The sequence below is a fragment of the Pinus tabuliformis genome, chromosome Q, assembly GCF_031772625.1.
Source record: "Pinus tabuliformis cultivar Carrire ecotype Pingquan chromosome Q, CPIR1, whole genome shotgun sequence".
Lineage (NCBI taxonomy): Eukaryota > Viridiplantae > Streptophyta > Pinopsida > Pinales > Pinaceae > Pinus > Pinus tabuliformis.
The window spans coordinates 984,772,289-984,792,535 of NC_142296.1; the positions used below are offsets into that span (position 1 = coordinate 984,772,289).

The 20,247-nt window shown below is 35.2% G+C and overlaps 1 protein-coding gene across 1 annotated transcript; it reads right to left on the reverse strand.

Moving 5' to 3' along the window:
* Positions 1-12,044: 12,044 nt before the first annotated feature.
* Positions 12,045-13,282, reverse strand: LOC149222769 (uncharacterized). Its single transcript, XM_089383156.1, has 2 exons — positions 12,758-13,282; positions 12,045-12,506 (listed from the first exon to the last, which is right to left on the reverse strand). The coding sequence occupies exons 1-2, from the start codon at positions 13,070-13,072 to the stop codon at positions 12,057-12,059; spliced, it is 765 nt and encodes a 254-aa protein (XP_089239282.1). The 5' UTR covers positions 13,073-13,282; the 3' UTR covers positions 12,045-12,056.
* Positions 13,283-20,247: the final 6,965 nt, after the last annotated feature.

The following is a 20,247-nucleotide window of genomic DNA, read 5'->3' on the forward strand; positions in this document are numbered from 1 at the left end:
TTCCAACATCAATTTCGTATAAAAAAAATTGATGGGAAAACACTAATATGGGGCAAGAAGTTTTCAACTACTACAGAATGGGCACCGTCATCAGGTTTGAAATTTTTGAAGTTCATTCCAGATCGTCCAATATTTGCATCAAAAATATTGTTATTACAATCAGTTGGTGAAGTTCAGAATGCACGCAGACATAATAGACATATAAATTATTCTGATTGCCTAGAAGAAATTAAAAAATGTATTAGATATACATATGAGTACTTTGACATTGCTAATTCAGTTTGGTGGGAGTCATTTTTCAATAATCAAAGTGATATCATTTCAACAACAACCAATGAAGATATACCTTTGAAAAATCCATTTATTTGGCCACAAAATGTGTCGAATGAACAAGAGGAAGTAAACATTGTTGAACAGCAACAAACTCAAGGTATTATTAATTCTTCACAGGCAAGGGAAAGAGAGATGTATATTGGTTCCAGAAGATCTCGTGCACAACATGAAGCCATGGAAGACCTTTATAGGGGTTCAGTACATGATATTAAGGAGGGTTGCATGATTGCAGTGCTAGCAGATGGAGATTCCAAATGCTATCCATTTTGGGTTGCTAAAGTTATAAAGGTCTTTACAGAAAATGAGGATGTTACAAGTGTTGAAGTACATTGGTATGCCACAAATACACACCCAGTCAATGGTGTGTATAAGCCAGAGATGGTAGTTGACAAAAAAAATGGTGGAAAAAGAAAAAGAAAGGGTACAAATATAAATCGCCGCCGCACAGACATATTACAATTGGAGGATGTTGACATACTTGTTTATGACTTCAATTTAACAAAGAGAGGAACTCTTCGCTTCAAGACGATAGAGATTCTAAAAAGGTTGTTACCAGAAGGAATGTGTTGACATGGGAGTCTGCTGAAACCAGTCGTAGATCTAGAAGACTTTTGAAACCTGGAATGTTGGGCATGCATGTGGATTCAGATGGGGCACTAGTTGATGAAAGAGAAGAATATGGAACATCTTCATCAGCATCCAGTCACTCATCTGAAGATGTGAATTGTGATGGTGTGCAAGAAAATATGAGTGATTTTGAATAATTGTTTAAGACAGATTATATAACTGATGTATGCATCATATCTTCAAATAAAATTAATGTTTTGCATATGTTGTTAAATGAGAAGTTATGAAGCATTTTTATGTTGTTGGATTATGTCTTAAGTATGATAATTTTTATTGTTTAAATATCTACAATGCAATATTAAATTAGAGATATAATGTCTGTTTTATTCAGTATACAAATAAAGACTTTTGATTTCATTGACTGATATACTTTGTTCATAATGTCATGGTTTTTTAATTTTATAGTTGAAAAAATTTCAATTTCTTTTGTATCTACCATGGTGTGGTTGAAAACATGTTAAATTTATACTTAGGAAAGAAAAATGATATTCTACCAGAAACATTAATGTGTCTTTTCCTTAAAAATTAACTTTGTTTGAGACATAAAAAATTGGTTTTATTAGCATTTTTTAAAAAGTTTGAAAATTGACCCTAAAAAAAAAAAACGTTATTCCAGTAGCATCACTTTCGTTTTGAAGCTATATTTTGCACGAAAATTTCGTAGTAAATTTCGTAGTCACCGCCATTTTTAAAACACGTTCAAAATTGGCACCTAAAAAAAAAAACATCATTCTAGTATACACACTTTTCGTTTTTAGCACTGTTTTTGATGTTTTTTTGGGGTTTTTGGGCCAGAGTTCCCGTTTTGAGTTTATAGTTCCTGTTTCAAAGTTTACATTGTTCCAACCTCTCAGTGACCTTTGCGTAGTTTTTCTTGACAGTGCCCTGTAGCCTCGCAGCCCGGCCTAAAATGTGCTCTGCGCAATTTCAGAGCTCTGTGCTCTCTCCCAGTCACCTGCACCCCAAAAACAAAGATGATGCATCATGGTAGACTAGGGGATTTCTGGATTTGATGTTGTTGTTGTGTGTGGAGCATGATTGTTCAGAGGTCTTTGTTTCAGCCAGATGTATACCCCAGGAAGTTTGTACACCCCTCCACGCGGGGGGGTGCGGGGGGGACTTGTCCCCCCCGCGGGGGTCCGGGGGCCAGCGGTCCCCCGGCGGGGGCTCGGGGGCAGCGCCCCCGAAGCTAAAAACAAATGTAAAATTGCCTTGTAAAAGTATAGTAATTTCTAGTCAATCTGGGCCGTTCATTAGGCAGATGATCTGACGGTAGAACTTATGTTTAGTTTAGGGTTTTTTGCCCTAGAAGGCAACCCCTCTCTTTGTATGAGGGTATTGTATTTGAGGCTGTGAAATAGATGTGTATTCTGTGAGCGAGAAACAGAGAGGTGAGACTGTGAGAGAAAATAGAGGATATTACAACGGATTTGTTGTAGGTTGTGTCTCTTCATTTTGCTGGATAATAGAAAGGAAGGACTGGCTATTCGGGGTGGACGTAGCCCAAACTGGGTGAACCACGTATATCTGTGTCTCTCTTGTTTTGTGCGTTTTCTGTGTTTATATTTCTGCAATATTTTATGTGTTCCATTGCTCCGTAATATATAATTTTCTAACAACTGGTATCAGAGCCGAAGATCTGTTTGGCTGATAAACTCGCAGGAAAGAAGGGTTCCTAGTTCGAGTGGGAGCAATGGCGGAAGATGGTAAGTTTAGGATTGAGAAATTTAACGGCCAAAACTTCTCGCTGTGGAAGATGCAGATGGAAGCCTATCTGTATCAGAAAGATCTATACCTACCATTGGGCGGAAAACCAAAGATGCCAATGGGTATGAAAGACGAAGAATGGAACCTTCTCGATAGAAAGACACTCGGAACAATACGGTTGTGCCTTGCTACGTCAGTCGCCTTCAACATTTCGAAGGAAACCACGACAGAGGGTTTGATGCAGACGTTGTCGAAACTATATGAAAAACCCTCGGCCTCAAACAAGGTATTTCTTATGAAATGGTTATTTAATATGAATATGTCGGAAGGTGGATCTGTTGCAGACCATTTAAATGATTTTAATACAGTTACAAGTCAGTTAAGTTCTATAGAAGTAAAATTTGATGATGAATTTAGAGCTCTGTTATTCTTGTGCTCATTACCAGAAAGTTGGAATGGTTTGGTAATGGCCATTAGTAACTCCGTTTCTGGATCTAGTACTTTAAAGTTTGATGATGTTGTCGATGCTATCCTTAGCGAGGAAATGCAACGGAAAAGCTTCGGTGAGACATCAGGAAATGCTTTGAGTGCAGAGTCTGGAGGAAGAAAAATGGAAAGAGGAAAGAGCTCAGGATATCACAGTAAATCAAGGAAAGGCAGATCCAAGTCCAGATCGGGGATAGTGTGCTGGAAATGTGGAAAGAAAGGACACCTAAAGAAAAACTGTAGATCTCGAAAGGGAAAAGAAGGAGATGCACAGCAAGAAAACAATCATGAAGCAAATGTGACAGGTGAAGTGTTACACGATGCTTTGATTCTTTCTTTCGAAAATATTACTGATTCCTGGGTGGTAGATTCAGGGGCTTCATTCCCTGCCACACCTGATAAGAAATACTTTCATGACTATGTTCAAGGAGATTTTGGACAAGTTCGTCTGGGTGATAATAAACCCTGTAAAATCGTTGGAATGGGTAAGGTTCTTGTAAAACAGCGGAATGGAAACCAATGGCTATTAAAGGAGGTAAGGCATGTTTCAGATCTAAAGAAAAATCTGATTTCAAAAGGGCAGTTAGGCGGTGACGGTTGTGTGACAACTTTCACAGATAAAGCTTGGAAGGTCACCAAAGGAGCCCTGGTAATAGCAAAAGGTGAAAAGGTTGGTACATTGTATTTATGCAATGGTATTTCTAACTCTGTTAATGCTTTAACTTCCAAAGGAGCAGATGCAACATTATGGCATCATAGGCTCGGACACATGAGTGAAAAGGGGATGAAGATTCTTCACTCAAGGAATTTGTTGCTGAGTTTGAAGAATGTTGATTTGGACTTCTGTGAGAATTGCATTTATGGAAAACAGAAGAGAGTCAGATTTCTCAGAGTTGGGAAAGAAAAGAAGAATGAAAAATTAGAGCTTGTGCATACAGATGTATGGGGACCTGCTCAGGTATCATCTCTCGATGGCTCTCGTTATTATGTTACTTTTATTGATGATGCAACTAGAAAAACTTGGATTTATTGTATTAAGAATAAATCCGATGTATTTGATACTTTCAAGAAATGGAAAGCTTTGGTTGAGATTGAGACAGGAAAGAAATTGAAGTGTCTTAGATCAGACAATGGAGGTGAATATTGCAGCAAAGAGTTTGATAGGTACTGTTCAGAGCATGGAATTCGCAGAGAGAAGACAGTTCCAAGAACACCACAAGAAAATGGTGTGTCAGAAAGGATGAACAGAGCAATCATGGAGCGCACAAGGTGCATGAGATTGCATGCAGGATTGCCTTTACAGTTTTGGGCAGAAGCTGTAGATACTGCTGTTTATCTAATAAACAGAGGGCCTTCAAGTTCCTTGGATGGTGGTGTTTCGGAGGAAGCATGGACAGGTAAAAAGGTAAACTACTCTTTTTTAAAGCCTTTTGGTTGTGAGGCCTTTGTCCATATTGATAAAGAAAATAGAACAAAGCTTGAAGCAAAGTCAAAGAAATGTACCTTTATTGGATATGGTGTTAATGATTTTGGTTATCGCTTATATGATTACGAAAATCACAAAATCATTAGGAGCATAGATGTAATATTCAATGAAAAAGTCTTGTATAAGAATCAGTTGCAGGAAAAGAAACAGGAAAAAGAAAACAAGGAATACGCAGTTCTTGATGAAATCACTGAAAAGGTAAAGGTGCCTGAAAATAATAATAATCAACAACAGTGACCACCACAACAGCAACAGGCACCCAAAACACCTGAAAGTGGTGTTAGAAGATCTATCAGGATAAGTAGACCCCCTGAACGATACTCTCCTTCATTATATTATTTATTGTTGACTGATTCTGGTGAACCCGAATGTTATGAAGAAGCAATGCAGGTTGAAAGCAGGAAGAAGTGGGAGGTAGCCATGGAAGAAGAGATGGACTCCTTAATGCATAACCAGACTTGGGATTTAGTCAGGTTGCCTGCAGGAAAAACTACATTGAAGAATAAATGGGTTTACAGGGTGAAGGAAGAAGATGGAGGAAAACAGAGGTACAAAGCTAGACTTGTGGTGAAGGGGTTTGCACAGAAGAAAGGTATTGATTTTGATGAAATAGTTTCTCCTGTTGTTAAAATGACTTCAATAAGAACTATTTTAAGTCTTGTAGTAGCTGAAGATTTGCATCTTGAGCAGTGAGATGTAAAGACAACCTTTCTCCATGGGGATTTGGAGGAAGAGATATATATGCAGCAACCACAAGGATATGAGGTGAAAGGGAAGGAGAAACTAGTGTGCAAGTTGAAGAAGAGCTTGTATGGCTTAAAATAGGCTCCAAGGCAGTGGTATCTAAAATTTGACAAGTTTATGTCTAAACAAGGTTATACTAGATGTCATCTGATCATTGTGTTTATCTGAAAAAGCAAAATGATCGCATCTATATTATATTGTTATTGTATGTGGATGACATGCTTGTTGCAGGATCTAACATGCAGGAAATAAATGTACTAAAAAGAAAATTGGCAAATTCATTTGCAATGAAGGATTTGGGAGCTGCAAAAAAAATCCTTGGTATGAGAATCACTAGAGACAGGAAAAATCACAAATTAACATTGTCTGAGAATGAGTACATACAAAAGGTGTTGAAAAGATTTAATATGCACAATGCAAAACCAGTTAGTACACCTTTTGCTAGCCATTTCAAACTTAGTAAGCAAATGTGCCCAAAGACCCAAGAAGACATGGATTATATGTTTAAAGTTCCATATGCATCAGCAGTTGGAAGCTTAATGTATGCAATGGTCTGCACAAGGCCTGATATTGCACATGCAGTGGGAGTTGTAAGCAGGTACATGAACAATCTAGGAAAGGAACATTGGATGGCAGTGAAATGGATTCTCAGATATTTGAAAGGTACCACAAATCAAGCATTATGCTTTGGTGGTGCAAACATTTCTGTACAAGGATATGTTCATGCAGATATGGCAGGTGACAGAGATAACAGGAGGAGCACTACAGGATATGTATTTACTGTTGGAGGAACAGCGCTCAGTTGGATTTCAAAAATCCAAAGTGTTGTTGCACTTTCAACAACAGAAGCAGAGTATGTTGCTGCCACAGAGGCTAGTAAAGAAATGATTTGGTTACAAAAGTTTATGGGTGAATTGGATAAGGAGCATGATATGGGCACGTTATACAGTGATAGCCAAAGTGCCATTCATCTTGCAAAGAACTCAGCATTTCATTATAGGACTAAACACATATAGATCAAGTACCATTTCATACGATCAGTGTTGGAAGATGGAGAGTTGAAGCTGGAAAAGATACACACTAGCCAGAATCCCGCAGATATGCTAACAAAAGTTGTAACCAGGGAGAAACTGAGAATATGCTCAGTTTCAATTGGTCTTCAAGGATGACGATGAAGATGAGAAACAACCAGGTCCAAAGAGGAGTCATTGTCCAGCAAATGAAGCAGCGGTGGAGTTTCTACAATCATTCTCCAAGTGGGAGATTGTTGTGTGTGGAGCATGATTGTTCAGAGGTCTTTGTTTCAGCCGGATGTATACCCCAGGAAGTTTGTACACCCCTCCACGCGGGGGGGTGCGGGGGGGGCTTGTCCCCCCCCCGCGGGGGTCCGGGGGCCAGCGGTCCCCCGGCAGGGGCTCAGGGGCAGCGCCCCCGAAGCTAAAAACAAATGTAAAATTGCCTTGTAAAAGTATAGTAATTTCTAGTCAATCTGGGCCATTCATTAGGCAGATGATCTGACGGTAGAACTTATGTTTAGTTTAGGGTTTTTTTCCCTAGAAGGCAACCCCTCTCTTTTTATGAGGGTATTGTATTTGAGGCTGTGAAATAGATGTGTATTCTGTGAGCGAAAAACAGAGAGATGAGACTGTGAGAGAAAACAGAGGATATTACAGCGGATTTGTTGTAGGTTGTGTCTCTTCATTTTGCTGGATAATAGAAAGGAAGGACTGGCTGTTCGGGGTGGACGTAGCCCAAACTGGGTGAACCACGTATATCTGTGTCTCTCTTGTTTTGTGCATTTTCTGTGTTTATATTTCTGCAATATTTTATGTGTTCCATTGCTCCGTAATATATAATTTTCTAACAGTTGTCTCGTCATGAGTGATTGCAAGTACATGTACATGGATGAGACATGGCGCGATGACGAACACGATGAACAAGGAGCGCATGGCAGGAGACTTGTTCGTGAACAGATGAACACATGAAGCATGTCAAGTACCAGCGAAGGAGATACATGCATATGCAACATCAAGCGAACACCAAGACCATCGAAGACTCTGCACACCTTTTCATGCAGAGGTGAAGCTATGATACACCAAGAGCACACTCATCATTTAGCAACACTGCAGTTCGACATGGACACCACCATCAACATTAACATACCAGCATTGTCATGTCGAGTCATGTCATGAGTTGTCTTGGCCACATCACTATGGTGGGCCATACTATTGTAATTAATGTAATGTAACGTCGAAGTCTAAGAGACCCACATACAAATTTGAAGAGTGATGTCAGTGGAAGAGTCATGTAAGTGAAACAGTCACGAGGGAAGTTGAATTGTTACAAGGCTCAAGTTCACCGTTGGCTATATATACCCCTCATTTGTACATTAAAAATACCTTTCACCTTGGCTCCTCCCACATAGCCTTGAGAATCTATAGTATTTTCTTTGAGGAGTGAGTAGTGGCTCCAACGCCCCACTATTGGGGTTAGTGATGTATGGTGTATGGATGTGTCTTGGGACTTTCGCTTAATTCAGAAGACTATTAACAGACCAACACGTATTCACACATGTATTGTATTCGTTTGGAAGACTATTCTTTGGATGTTTGTAATGCATGTTGCTTTAACTTATACTAAGATAGTTAAACTATTTCGGTGGTTTTAGTGCATATGCTGTTGGAAATATTTTGTATCAGTTGTTAACGTTGTCTCACCCTTGTGGACTACTTCGTCGGACATTCGACATATTCATTCTTGTAAACTTGTTATAACGATTGTCGCACTCGTGTGGACTATTCCGTTGGGTGTTGTACGTGCTATCTTTTCACTTTGTGTTTGTGACTGCCGCATCCATGTGGACCACTCTGCTGGAAGCTACGCATGTTGTGTTGTGTTGTGCGTCTCTAAGAAAGTTGGGACTATTCCATTTCGACTTGAGACTCACTCTCACCCTCTCCCTATGTAGTGAAAGAACTTAGACACAAGTTACACTAAGCACTCACCAGGCACACGAACCTCGCTATTTGAAAACTAAATATACTATTCTCATGTGTTGACAAGAAAGAGCTAAGGTATATCTTTAAGATAATGGCAACCGGGCCATCACAATGGATGGGACTCCTACAGAGGTCGAGTTGGGACTTCATACCACGGAGATCCCCTGAATGTTGATGGGTCCAACACCGTCAAAATTTATGGCGCTAGAAGTAGGGCCACCAGTTGTTTATGACTAAATGTCCTCTCACCTCCACTCATCAATCATCTGGTCAAGGCAGTAACTCACATTCCCTCTCACCTACACGTAACTCTGAAATTGGTTACTCCTCACCTCCTAGACGTGAACACAAAATTTCATATCACCACCTTCGCTCTGTCCATCCCATCACCTGTCAATTTGCTGAAGCAGTCACACTGATCCTAGGAATACAATATCTTCCATATGCATCAAAAGAAGCTAAAGACCACTTCCACAGGAGTTGTTGTCTCATCAATGGAAGAAGCAGTTCTTGCCACTCTCGAAGGTCTTGCAGAAGTTGTTGAGAACAAAGAGGAACCTCCAGACTTCCGACAGGAAGAACAAGACACCTTCATGATCTTGGGCTCAGAATCCATTACAATAGGTAGAGGGGAAGGCGAGAGAGGAGGTGGAGGCTCAGACAAACCAACCGACTTAGAGGCGGAACCATCAGATTTTGAAGAAGAGGAGGAGGACGAAGAACTTGGAATGGATGACTTAGGGACCATTGGCTCTCCTGGGTGCTTTGCACAAGATGCCAAAGCGTTCAAAGAGGATGTTGACAAAGTATGACCCTGACATAACAGTGAAGGCTGAAGACCACTTGGATAACTTCTACCTACAACTGTAGACACTTGAGTACAACTTTTTCAATTTCACAATCCTATCCACATCTCTTTGCACCTTTTGGGGCAATTGCTAGATCCATCTTAAATAATTAGGAGTTGTCTTTAGTGCAACTTTTTGGAAGCTTTTTCGGTGGATTTTTACGGTCTAATTTCTCTAAAATTGAATTCATTGAAATCACAAGTTTGATGGGTAAACCCTGCACAATAAAAGTGCCCTAGGGGTTTTTCAGAGCGCTGAATCTATATATAGGGTCAAAAAACTAGTTTAAGTAACGCAAATCATGATTTCACCACGAATTTTTACGCTAGATTGCGGCACCAGAGACTCCAAAAAGTAGCACTAAAGACAACTCCAAATAATTATAGTCAAAGTACAACTTTTTCAATTTCACAATCCTATATGCATCTTTTTGCACCTTTTGGGGCAATTGCTAGATCCACCTTAAATACGGATCTAACATGAGCTGAGAGGGATCCAATTTCTTCACGTGCAATTTTTTTTATGAAACAACATTATTTAAATATTTTGTATAGTTAATTTTTTTTGGGCAGAGATGAGCAAAATTTCAACTTTGATGACATGCAAATTTTTTTGATGAGCTGACATTATTTAAATATTTTGTATAGTTATTTTTTAAAAATATCTTTTAAAATTTTTATTTGAGCTGACATGAGCAAAATTTCGACTTTGATAGGTTACACATCGGGATGGACCACATTAGTTCGTTCGAAACAAGGTTACACATCGGTATGGACCACATTAAGGTTACACATCAAGATGGACCACATTAGTTGGTTCGAAACAACGTTACACATCAGGATGGACCACATTAATTGGTTCGAAACAAAGTTACATATCAAGATGGACCACATTAAGGTTACACATCAAGATGGACCACATTAGTTGGTTCGAAACAACGTTACACATTAGGATGGACCACATTAGTTGGTTCGAAACAAGTTTACATATCAGGATGGACCACATTAAGATTTCACATCAATATGGACCACATTAGTGGTCCAAAACGTCTACTAAATCCTAATAATGTGATTAATCCAAAAAAACTTTAAAAACTTTTATCTAAATTAAACATCATACTAGGCTATAAAATGTACTTCTCGGCTCAATTATTTCTTACTCAGTGATCCACATAAAAACTTAAAACTTCATTAAAAAAATAAATCTCTCACATATCGTTTCCTCCCTCGATTGGAATTGCAAGGTGGCTTTGCGCTTCCTAGGTTTGTTCTACAACGCTGTTGAAGGCAGCCAAGTCCTTTATTGGTAGGTTTTCTCTTTTTTATTACTTTATATGTTATTGAATTCGGAAGGCAAGCTACAAAACCGTGATTGAATTCGACTAATGGAATTAACCTTATGCTCAGTTTCAAAGTATAAACTGATCCAAACCTTTTATTACAGGTGATCAAACACAATTAATAAGGTTTAAAACAAACCTTTTAGGGGGATCCAAATTATTCAGGTTTCACAGATTTGAACACGTAATTTTCAGATTAATCCAAATTATACGGAAAATAAAAATAAAAATATGTATATGGATTAATCCTTAACAAATATTCTAAAATTTACTAATAAATAAGATAATAATAGCATTGAATAAGTAGAACACAACCCCATTTACTTTAAATAAAAAAAACATCTAAAGTAACACGAGATGCTTTTCGCAGTGAATAAGAGTTTTTTTTTTTTTTTCACCTAAATTCCAATCATTACATATTCAGTTAGCTAGTATTAAAACCTATATATATGTTTTTTTTTCACCTGAATTCTAATCATTACATATTCAGTTAGCTAGTATTATTATATATGTTTTGCACCTAAATAAGTAGCCTATATATGGTTTTTTTTCTAATTTTTCTGAGTGGCACCTAAATAACTAGCATTTATAGAGATATTTGAAATGTTTTGAAAAGCAATTTTTTTTGGAATATTTTGTCTAAAATTTCAACAAAATGAGGTAGAATAGCATATTTGAGTTAAAAGTCGTGAATAAGAGTTTTTTTTTTTTTTTCACCTAAATTCCAATCATTACATATTCAGTTAGCTAGTATTAAAACCTATATATATGTTTTTTTTTCACCTGAATTCTAATCATTACATATTCAGTTAGCTAGTATTATTATATATGTTTTGCAACTAAATAAGTAGCCTATATATGGTTTTTTTTCTAATTTTTCTGAGTGGCACCTAAATAACTAGCATTTATAGAGATATTTGAAATGTTTTGAAAAGCAATTTTTTTTGGAATATTTTGTCTAAAATTTCAACAAAATGAGGTAGAATAGCATATTTGAGTTATTGACTTTTAAGTCTACAAAATACGAATGTTCCAAAGTTTTTCAAAGTGTTAATTTATTGAAACAAACGAATTTAATCTCATAAAAAAATTATATCACTATATTATAATGAAAAAAAACCAAAATGTAACACTATATTCATTATAAAAAAAAAAAAAACAATAACAAACTAATTGAAGTGAAACAGTATACCAATTCGAATAACCAGTTTTCTGACATCATTAATGAAAATAAAAATTACGTTTATTTACTACAGTAGACGAAGCTCAGACTCAATATGTAGTGTATTTGTTTTTTCCAATAGAGCTTCACAATTTGGAATTTCCATGTAAATGTTGTCAGACCTTAGCTGTCAAACATAAGCCGGTAAGAAACAGAAGCAATTATTAGAATGATAATTGATATATACACAGGTCAATGGTAGTGAATGTATCAATATCTCAATGAATGGAACAATAATTGGTATTGAGAAATCTTATGGTGCAGACTAGAGAAGCCAAGAGTTAGTGAGCTGGATATGGGGAGTTGGACCAAAGCATTTTGCTCTCGTCAAACAAAAACTGGTACAATATCCAATGGCTGACACAATCTGCGTTGTCTTCAAAATATAACAAGCGCTCATCCCAACACTTCTACCTTGAATGAGCAAACCCCAAACAGCTGTCCGGCCCTGCTGATCTGTACTGTGCCTTCCATTCCCATTACAGAGCACATTTTCTTCTGAAAGTTCACTTTCAGGAGAGATATCTTGATTCAACTTTTGTACAAGAATCACCGCTTCAGGAGATATATCTCTCACAGAATTTCTGATCTTAGCCCAACTGTCGACCTTTCCAGACATATCCGCATAATCCCTTTGTTTCTTCAAACTTGCCGAAGGAGATTTTCTGTCAAATACATAGTGCAAAAAAGGGGATTCCTGAATATGCTTGACAATCTGCTAGAACAGGCAATAAAACAAAGAGCAAAAGTCAGAATTTCACCAGCGTGATATATACACAATGATGATCTTCCTAATTTCTGCCAGAGAATTTGAAAACCAATTAATTATATTTCATCAGATTCCATCCACAAATAAAAATCCATCACTATACTTGCATCAAAAAGGAGAAAGCCATCAGGGATATTGCATCAAAATCTTCAAAAAGTTACAAAATATTAGATTTTCATTTCATGTTATTAGCGTACCTCGATTACTGAATCTCTCATCCATTCTTCGAGCTTCTCAGAGGTAACTGGCGGACAGGCTTTCATTTCCTCGGCACAGGTTAGCCCATCTACACAGATGGGCTGCAAGCTCATTTTGCTGTTTTCCTTTTTCCCTGTTTGAAATATGGTTGCATTGCTGGTTAAGACATACGGTTTGGCGCAGGAAGTACTTCTCTTACATGAAATTACAGAGATGGGTACGCTCTGTTTTCCGTTTGAAGACAATCTCGCAGGCTTAGCCATAAAATTCTCAACAAAAGCGCAGGCTCCGCTTTGCAGTGCCTTGGTCACCATTGGAACTCTTCAAGCGTTAATTACTGGGATTTGCAGGTCAAGAAACGTTTTCTGGCAATTCCAAGGTTATACTGAGGAATTGCAGATAATCCAAATTGGCCAAAGTTATCAACAAAATGGAACAAGACCAGAATAGTCGATGCACCAGGCGTTCCCTTGGATTTGGGATTCGTTTTGGAGACCTGCGGACCAAAAGCTTTCAAAGTCAAGTACTTATTAACGCGGGAGCCCAGACAGGGTAACGCTGGCCTATAAATAGAATTTGTCAGGATAACTATGACGTCTGCGCCACCTCTTTTGCAATGTAATTTTGCTTTTACCATTTTATTCTTTTCAAAATAAAGCAGAGTTACGATAGGAAAATTTCTCAATTTTTGGGCTTTCTAATGATTTTTGTGATTCTTTATGGTTATGAATTGCGGGCCAATAAATTGTGGGTCAAAGTATATCTGAATTTGATATGTACAGGAAATAAATTGAGAAGATTCAGAAGTGTTTGTGATTCTTTATGATTGTGAATTGTGGGTCAACGATACATCTGACATGTAGTGGAAACAAATTGAGAAAATGCAGAAGTGTTTGATTACAAACAGATTCAAAATTAAAAGTTCAGATCCTTATGCTATATTGTTAAATAAAACAGGGGTTGCTCGTGTTTGATTCAAACAATTTCAAAATTAAAAGTTCAGTGAATCAGTTCCTTATGCTATATTGTTAAGTGAAACAGGGGTCTCTGCTATTGAAGCAATTGCTATGGTTAAGGTATTTAAAAAAAATTGAGCAAATGGCAGAGGGTAGATGGCCTAAGGTTGTCTCAAAGTTGTCTTTAATAACATATTGTGCAAAAAAAGAGACTTGGATGCAGCAAAATAACAAATGGTTTAGTAAATGGGGTATTTGCTTGAATACCTGTCCCATAAACAGTGAAGATATAAAAACTTTTGTTATGGATAAATTTCACAAGCCTATTTGGGATAAGGAGCTAGAGAGAAAGAAAAAGTAATATATTGAAGTCTTTAATCCCACTCATAATTATCAACAAAAAACGTACATAGAGGCCAATATTTATTGGAGAGCCAAAATTCTTATTGTTCAATGAATGCTTAATTTTCACCAATTCTCACCAATTCCGTTGTGACACAGGTTACTGGAAAAGGCCAAAAGAAGTGTGGAAGGAAAGAGCATGTATTTTTTTATCTTCAGGGAAAGTGGTAACATAAAAGCATTTCATTTTAAAATGGGAGACCACATTTCATTTTAGAATTCGAGACCTTCAAAGACAACACGGAAAGTTATGCAGATATTCTTGCACCTAGCTCTTAGGATAATCTATTTAGCAAGAGGTCTTCACAGACAACACAAAAAGTTATGCAAATATTCTTGCAGCTAGCTCTTAAGATAATCTATTTAGCATTTGTCCAGAAGTTGAGAGCGTTTATTGTGGGGCTTCAGAGAAAAATGGCCAAATACATCAACCACATGAAGAAACACTCTATAATGGCCGAATACATCAACCACATGAAGAAACACTCTATCCTATAAACTATCTTTAACCTCTTAAACATTAAAATTATTTTTTCTTTCTTTCTTTCCACCGCAGCGCGCCGATGACAATTTAATAGATGTTCTTTACACGTGGCATACTACACATCGTTAAAGTACATGCTTACGTGTTTTGCAACCGATCACAGATAGGGCTTGTCGGATTAAAGTACGCATTGCGTTATTATTAAATGGAAAGTAAATGTGAGTCAATAATTAAAGTACGGATTGCGTTATTATTAAATGGAAAGTAAATGTGAGTCAATAATTATGGCTGCGACCATAAAGGGGTCGTCAAAAACGAATGCAATGTTAACTGATCTTACGGCAATGTGGCTGCGACCATAAAGGGGTCGTCAAAAACGAATGGAATTGACGGGATCCTACGGCAATGTGGCTACGACCAAAAAGGGGTCGTCAAAAATTAATGTTATTATATATTTAGTGTTGTTTTGACTTTAGTTTTTACTAATTTTTCTTTGCCACTTATATATGGTTTAATATTGGAATTTCATTTTTTGTTATTTTTTTATTATTATCTAAATTTATTTATTTGTATGGTGATTAGTTGAAGTCTTATTATAGGTATTTTTAGTAACTTCCATTTCTATTAGTTATTAATTTTTTGTTTTTAAGTTTTATTTCTTTTTTATTCACTTTTCTTATTTTTATTTTATGTTTTCTATTATTTCCATTTTCATGACTTATATGTTTTTTTAATTATATATTTTCAATTTATGATAACTTATAGAAAAGAGTGAAGGGAACTCTACCTGAATGGTTCATGAGGCACAATACTTGCTAAGGTTTTGCAAATGGGGTAGCAAGCTAAGTGGGCTTGATTGTGGGGAAAACTCCACAGTTAAGCGCGCTTGAGCCAGAGGCAATCTGGGATGGGTGACCTCTTGGGAAGTCTTGGTTACCGGGTGCAAGCCTTGGAAGTGATGATTGACACTATGTGATTCATTGCACTAGTTTCAATATGAGTGCTAAGTGGACTATTAAAAAATCATGAGAAATTAGTCAGTTACGACTACCTTTCATGGAAATGGTCATAGATGAATGACTTACTTAACGCAGTTGAATCCCAAAATGATATCTAATATAATGCACTGCGAAAACCCCCAATACTTAATTCAAAAAGAGTGAAGAGAACTCTACTTGAATGGTTCATGAGGCACAATACTTGCTAAAGTTTTACAAATGGGGTAGCAAGCTAAGTGGGCTTGATTGTGGGGCAAAATCCACAGTTAAGCGTGCTTGAGCCAAAGGCGATTTGGGATGGGTGACCTCGCGGGAAGATTCATTGCACTAGTTTCAATATGAGTGCTAAGTGGACTATTAAAAAATCATGAGAAATTAGCCAGTTACGACTACCTTTCATGGAAATGGTCATAGATGAATGACTTACTTAACGCAGTTGAATCCCAAAATGATATCTAACAATATTATTATTATTTAAATTTATTCATTTTTAAAGTAACTTGTTGATGTCTAATTATGGGATGTTTATTAATTTCAATTTCTATTAATTACTAATTTTTTTGTTTTTAGTTTTATTTATTTTATTTCTCTTTTTTCTATTATTAATCCTCTACACAAGAGAAAATTTCATTCTCTTCATATTTCACTCTAAAATTATTATTATTGATTTTTTTTGCCAAAATCTTAGTAAGATATTATTCTTGAATTTCTTTGACCATAATGAGACAAAAGTGATTTTGTTCATTTACGGCTTTTGGAAAAGTTTCCTTTCTCTTCAAATTTTCATTGTAAAATTATTCTTCTTGATTTTTTTTTGCCAAAATCTTGGACAAAAGTGATTTTGCCATTCATTTACTCTCAGTAAGGTTTCATCACAGCCAACTTCTTTGAGATTTAAGTCACATGGGAGAGCAGGGTCCATGAATGCCAAGGCTAGGGCGCTTCAAGCACAACATTTTCTGTACCTTTATCGGTTAGATATTGAAATATTTCTGTACGCTTTTATCGGTAAGATATTGAAATATTGCAGAGCGTTTATGAGATAGTTTCTTAAAGCGCATGTCCTAAGATTTTAGCAATGCCACTTAAGTTAAAGATTAAGTGATTCTCTATAAAAAGAAAATAACTTTGTGTGTAAATTGGAAAGGGCTAAGGCTTGAAGCCATTTTCGGGAAGTACTACTTGGATGATTTTGAGATTACATTTTTCTTTTCTCAATGAGTACTACTTTCGCTTATATGATTATTCTAATGTTGTGCACGAGGGAGCAAAAATGGCAGCCACAACTTCGATATTCTCTATATGTGGGCATTCTCAGTTCACTATTTTTGTTTTGATCGACATATAGATTATGATAGGTTCACTCGGACTTCATATATAATTTTGGGGATTATATGTATTGAGGGAAATCAGGGACATTCTAAAAGTAAGTAGAATTTATGATTTAGTCGTTGTAGTAAGAAATTAAGTGTATTAGGAGTTCTTGTAATAAGAAACTCCATTTAAGAGTAAGAGTAACTTCATTTAAACTTTCATGTGTTGGTGTTTAAACTCGATCTTGTTTTCTAGTTACAATTTTTAATCAATAATGTAGTTTTGTAAAAGTTAATTTTATTTTATTTGTTTAGAAAATAATTAGGTGCACTAAGACATAATTGCTAAGAATATATATTTTTTTAATATTTAAGAAACTTGTGTATTTGGAGTTCTTGTAATAACTTCATTTCAGAGTAGAAGCTAGTGTTTTGTAAATGAAGTTTTCCTAAGTTGGTGTTTAAATTTTTTGTGTTGGTCATGTTTTCTAGATATATTATTTAGGGCCACGTGCATGGTATTACCCATTTAGTGTTTTGTTTCACTAGCCATTATTTAGGTTCTTAAAGTTCATATATCATGTAATTTTTTTCTATTATTTAGGTTTTAAAAGTTCATATATCATGTCAATTTTTTCAACTATTTAGGTTCTCAAAGTTCATATATCATGTCAATTTTTTCTATTATTTAGGTTCTTAAAATTCATATATCATGTCAATTTTTCCAATCTTTAGACTTTCAATTTTATAGACTTGTCCATTGAACAATTTTTTGAAAGCAATTTGAGAAAATGTTTTATTTGAAAAGATTGGAGGTGGAAATATCATTAAATATACAAATTCGTTTGTTTAATTCATATTTCAATTTCTTTTTCCATATACAAAGAATAAAATCTATCAAATTTTTATTGATTTCAAAGAATTTAATCTTTCATATTATCATTCAAAGAGTGAGCTTTTAGTAAAAGCCTCATTAAAGTTTTTAACAAATTGCCCACCAATGAGAAACTCAAATTTCACCAATTTGAGTTTGTTCATCACTTTTTGAAACTTTAAAGTTCTTCTAGGGAAAAAAAATTGAAGCACATAATCAATATCTATTTTATTTAAGAAGATTTTAAAGTTATATTTTTTTTTTCATATTAATTTAGTTGATATTTGGTTAAATTTTTTATTTGTTTTATTTAATTTTTTGTCCAAAGAAATTGGCAATTAAGTTTGATTGGTACTCAGTTTGAAACCTTATATCTACACAGATTATATATCACATCACAAAGTAGAGAACAAAACACATTTTAACAAATTGTACATTCATGTTGTGTAGTCAATTGAGGTTCATGGACATGTGGGGATTCTTGGAATATACTCAAGAATTTGTTTATTTTTTTAAATTTTATATGATTAATGGTTGCAGACCATTGTTTTATACTTCAATTTAGCTATATTTAAACTAAGTGGACAAGTGTGATTTTACACGAGAAGATGTTTTTAATTTCAAAACTTTTTAGAGCACATAATTAATTTGAGAGGAGAGGGGTTTTGAATTTATCTTTAAAAAGTTTATGGATATTTTTAAGTATAGTTGATTTTATTTTGTATATATATATAAAAGAAGATGTAGTTTAATTTATAGATAAAGTAGTGTTTTTCACAGTTATCGGACCAAACAATTTCAAGAAAAAAACAGGTTTTTTTTGTTATTTAAAATGCATTTTTGAATGCATAAATGGACTAAACACCTTGAAAAACACTTAAATTCTACATATTAAACAATGTGTTTATGTCATCCCATGCTCCTCTGGGACTTCGTACATTGGTGAAACTATCGGCTAAATAAATCAGAGAATTTAGGAACAAGCAACCGACATCAAACATAGGAGGTCCCGCTCCTCAGCTTTGGCAGAACATGCTGAAAAGACAAAACATCACATCTGCATTGAAGAGGCTAGGGTCATTGCCAGGGTTGATTATTTTTATCACAGTAAGTTTAGGGAGGCAATGGAAATTGAAAGGAGACCTAATAATCAGAATAGAGCTGATGGTTGGAATATTAGCAGGTGTTGGATCCCTGCCTTGTCTTCTTAAGTTTTTAGAATTTATATTTTTATTTTATTATTAGTATTTGATTTTTATTTTATTTTCTCTATTTGTTTGTTTATTTATTTATTATTATTCTCCTTTTTTTTTCTTTTTCTTTTTCTTTTTTCTAGTTGGAATTTGAGAGATTCCTTTTATTTTTAATTATTTTTATTTATTTATTTATTATATGTTATGCTATTTTTATTTTTATTTTTGTTTACATTATTTATCCATTTTCTTATTATTATTTTATTGTTTGATTATTTAGGTTCGACCATTTTATTTCGTTTCTTTTTGTCCTTTTGAGTTATTTCTATGAGACTTTACTTCCGGCTAAAAAGAATTAAGTTAATTTAACTGACTAACGATTATTTATTTATATTATAAATTTATTTTTAACAGATATCTATTCTTTGGTCAAACTAGCTATTATACTCTAACGACTAGTAAACATTTCTCTTCATCTATTTAATTTGATGCCAAGATCTAGTTCTTCATCTTATCGTGACGATAAACCACACTTGATGGTTGGAAACACGTCAACTAAAAGTATCTTATGTGATTGATCTCTCAACATTCAAAATATGGATCAGAAGCCTAAATTCTGAACTTAAACTCAAGTTTTCAAAAATATATACCGGATTTTGGTTAAAAAAATGTCATGAAAAAATATCATTTCGTCTATAAGTTAGACTAAGCCTATATATAAATGCAATTATAGAAAATAAATAAAAACAAAAGTAAAGTATTAATATAACAAAATTTTATTGATATTTTAAATAAAAAGAAATGTTCACTTGCCTTTTTTAAGCTAACTGAGTAGAGTTTTTATGCTATATTAAATACTTTTCCTATGCTATTATGTAGCTTCCAATATTGTAAGTAGTTTCTAATTGATCAAAACCCTAATCACCTAATGAGTCTTCATTAATGAGGTTACAAACTAACTATTAATAATTCATTAATAAGGCCATACAACGTTTATTAAATACACAATCAAATTAACTTGTAGGACTTATTTAATAGAGATGGCCATAATCCATTAAGTAACAACCTATCCATTCATTGGGAGAGTTAGGGTCAAGCCTTGACATATCCTTCACTTTACAAAGGAACATTCTCTTCAAAGCTAGAGAAGAGGGAATTGTTATAGGATGGTGATTGGTTCCCAAGTGACATCTTTAGGGTGCGCATTGTTTCAATGGATGAAATTGGGTAAATAGTTTGTCAGTAGAGACAACACTCTCTTTTGTCTAA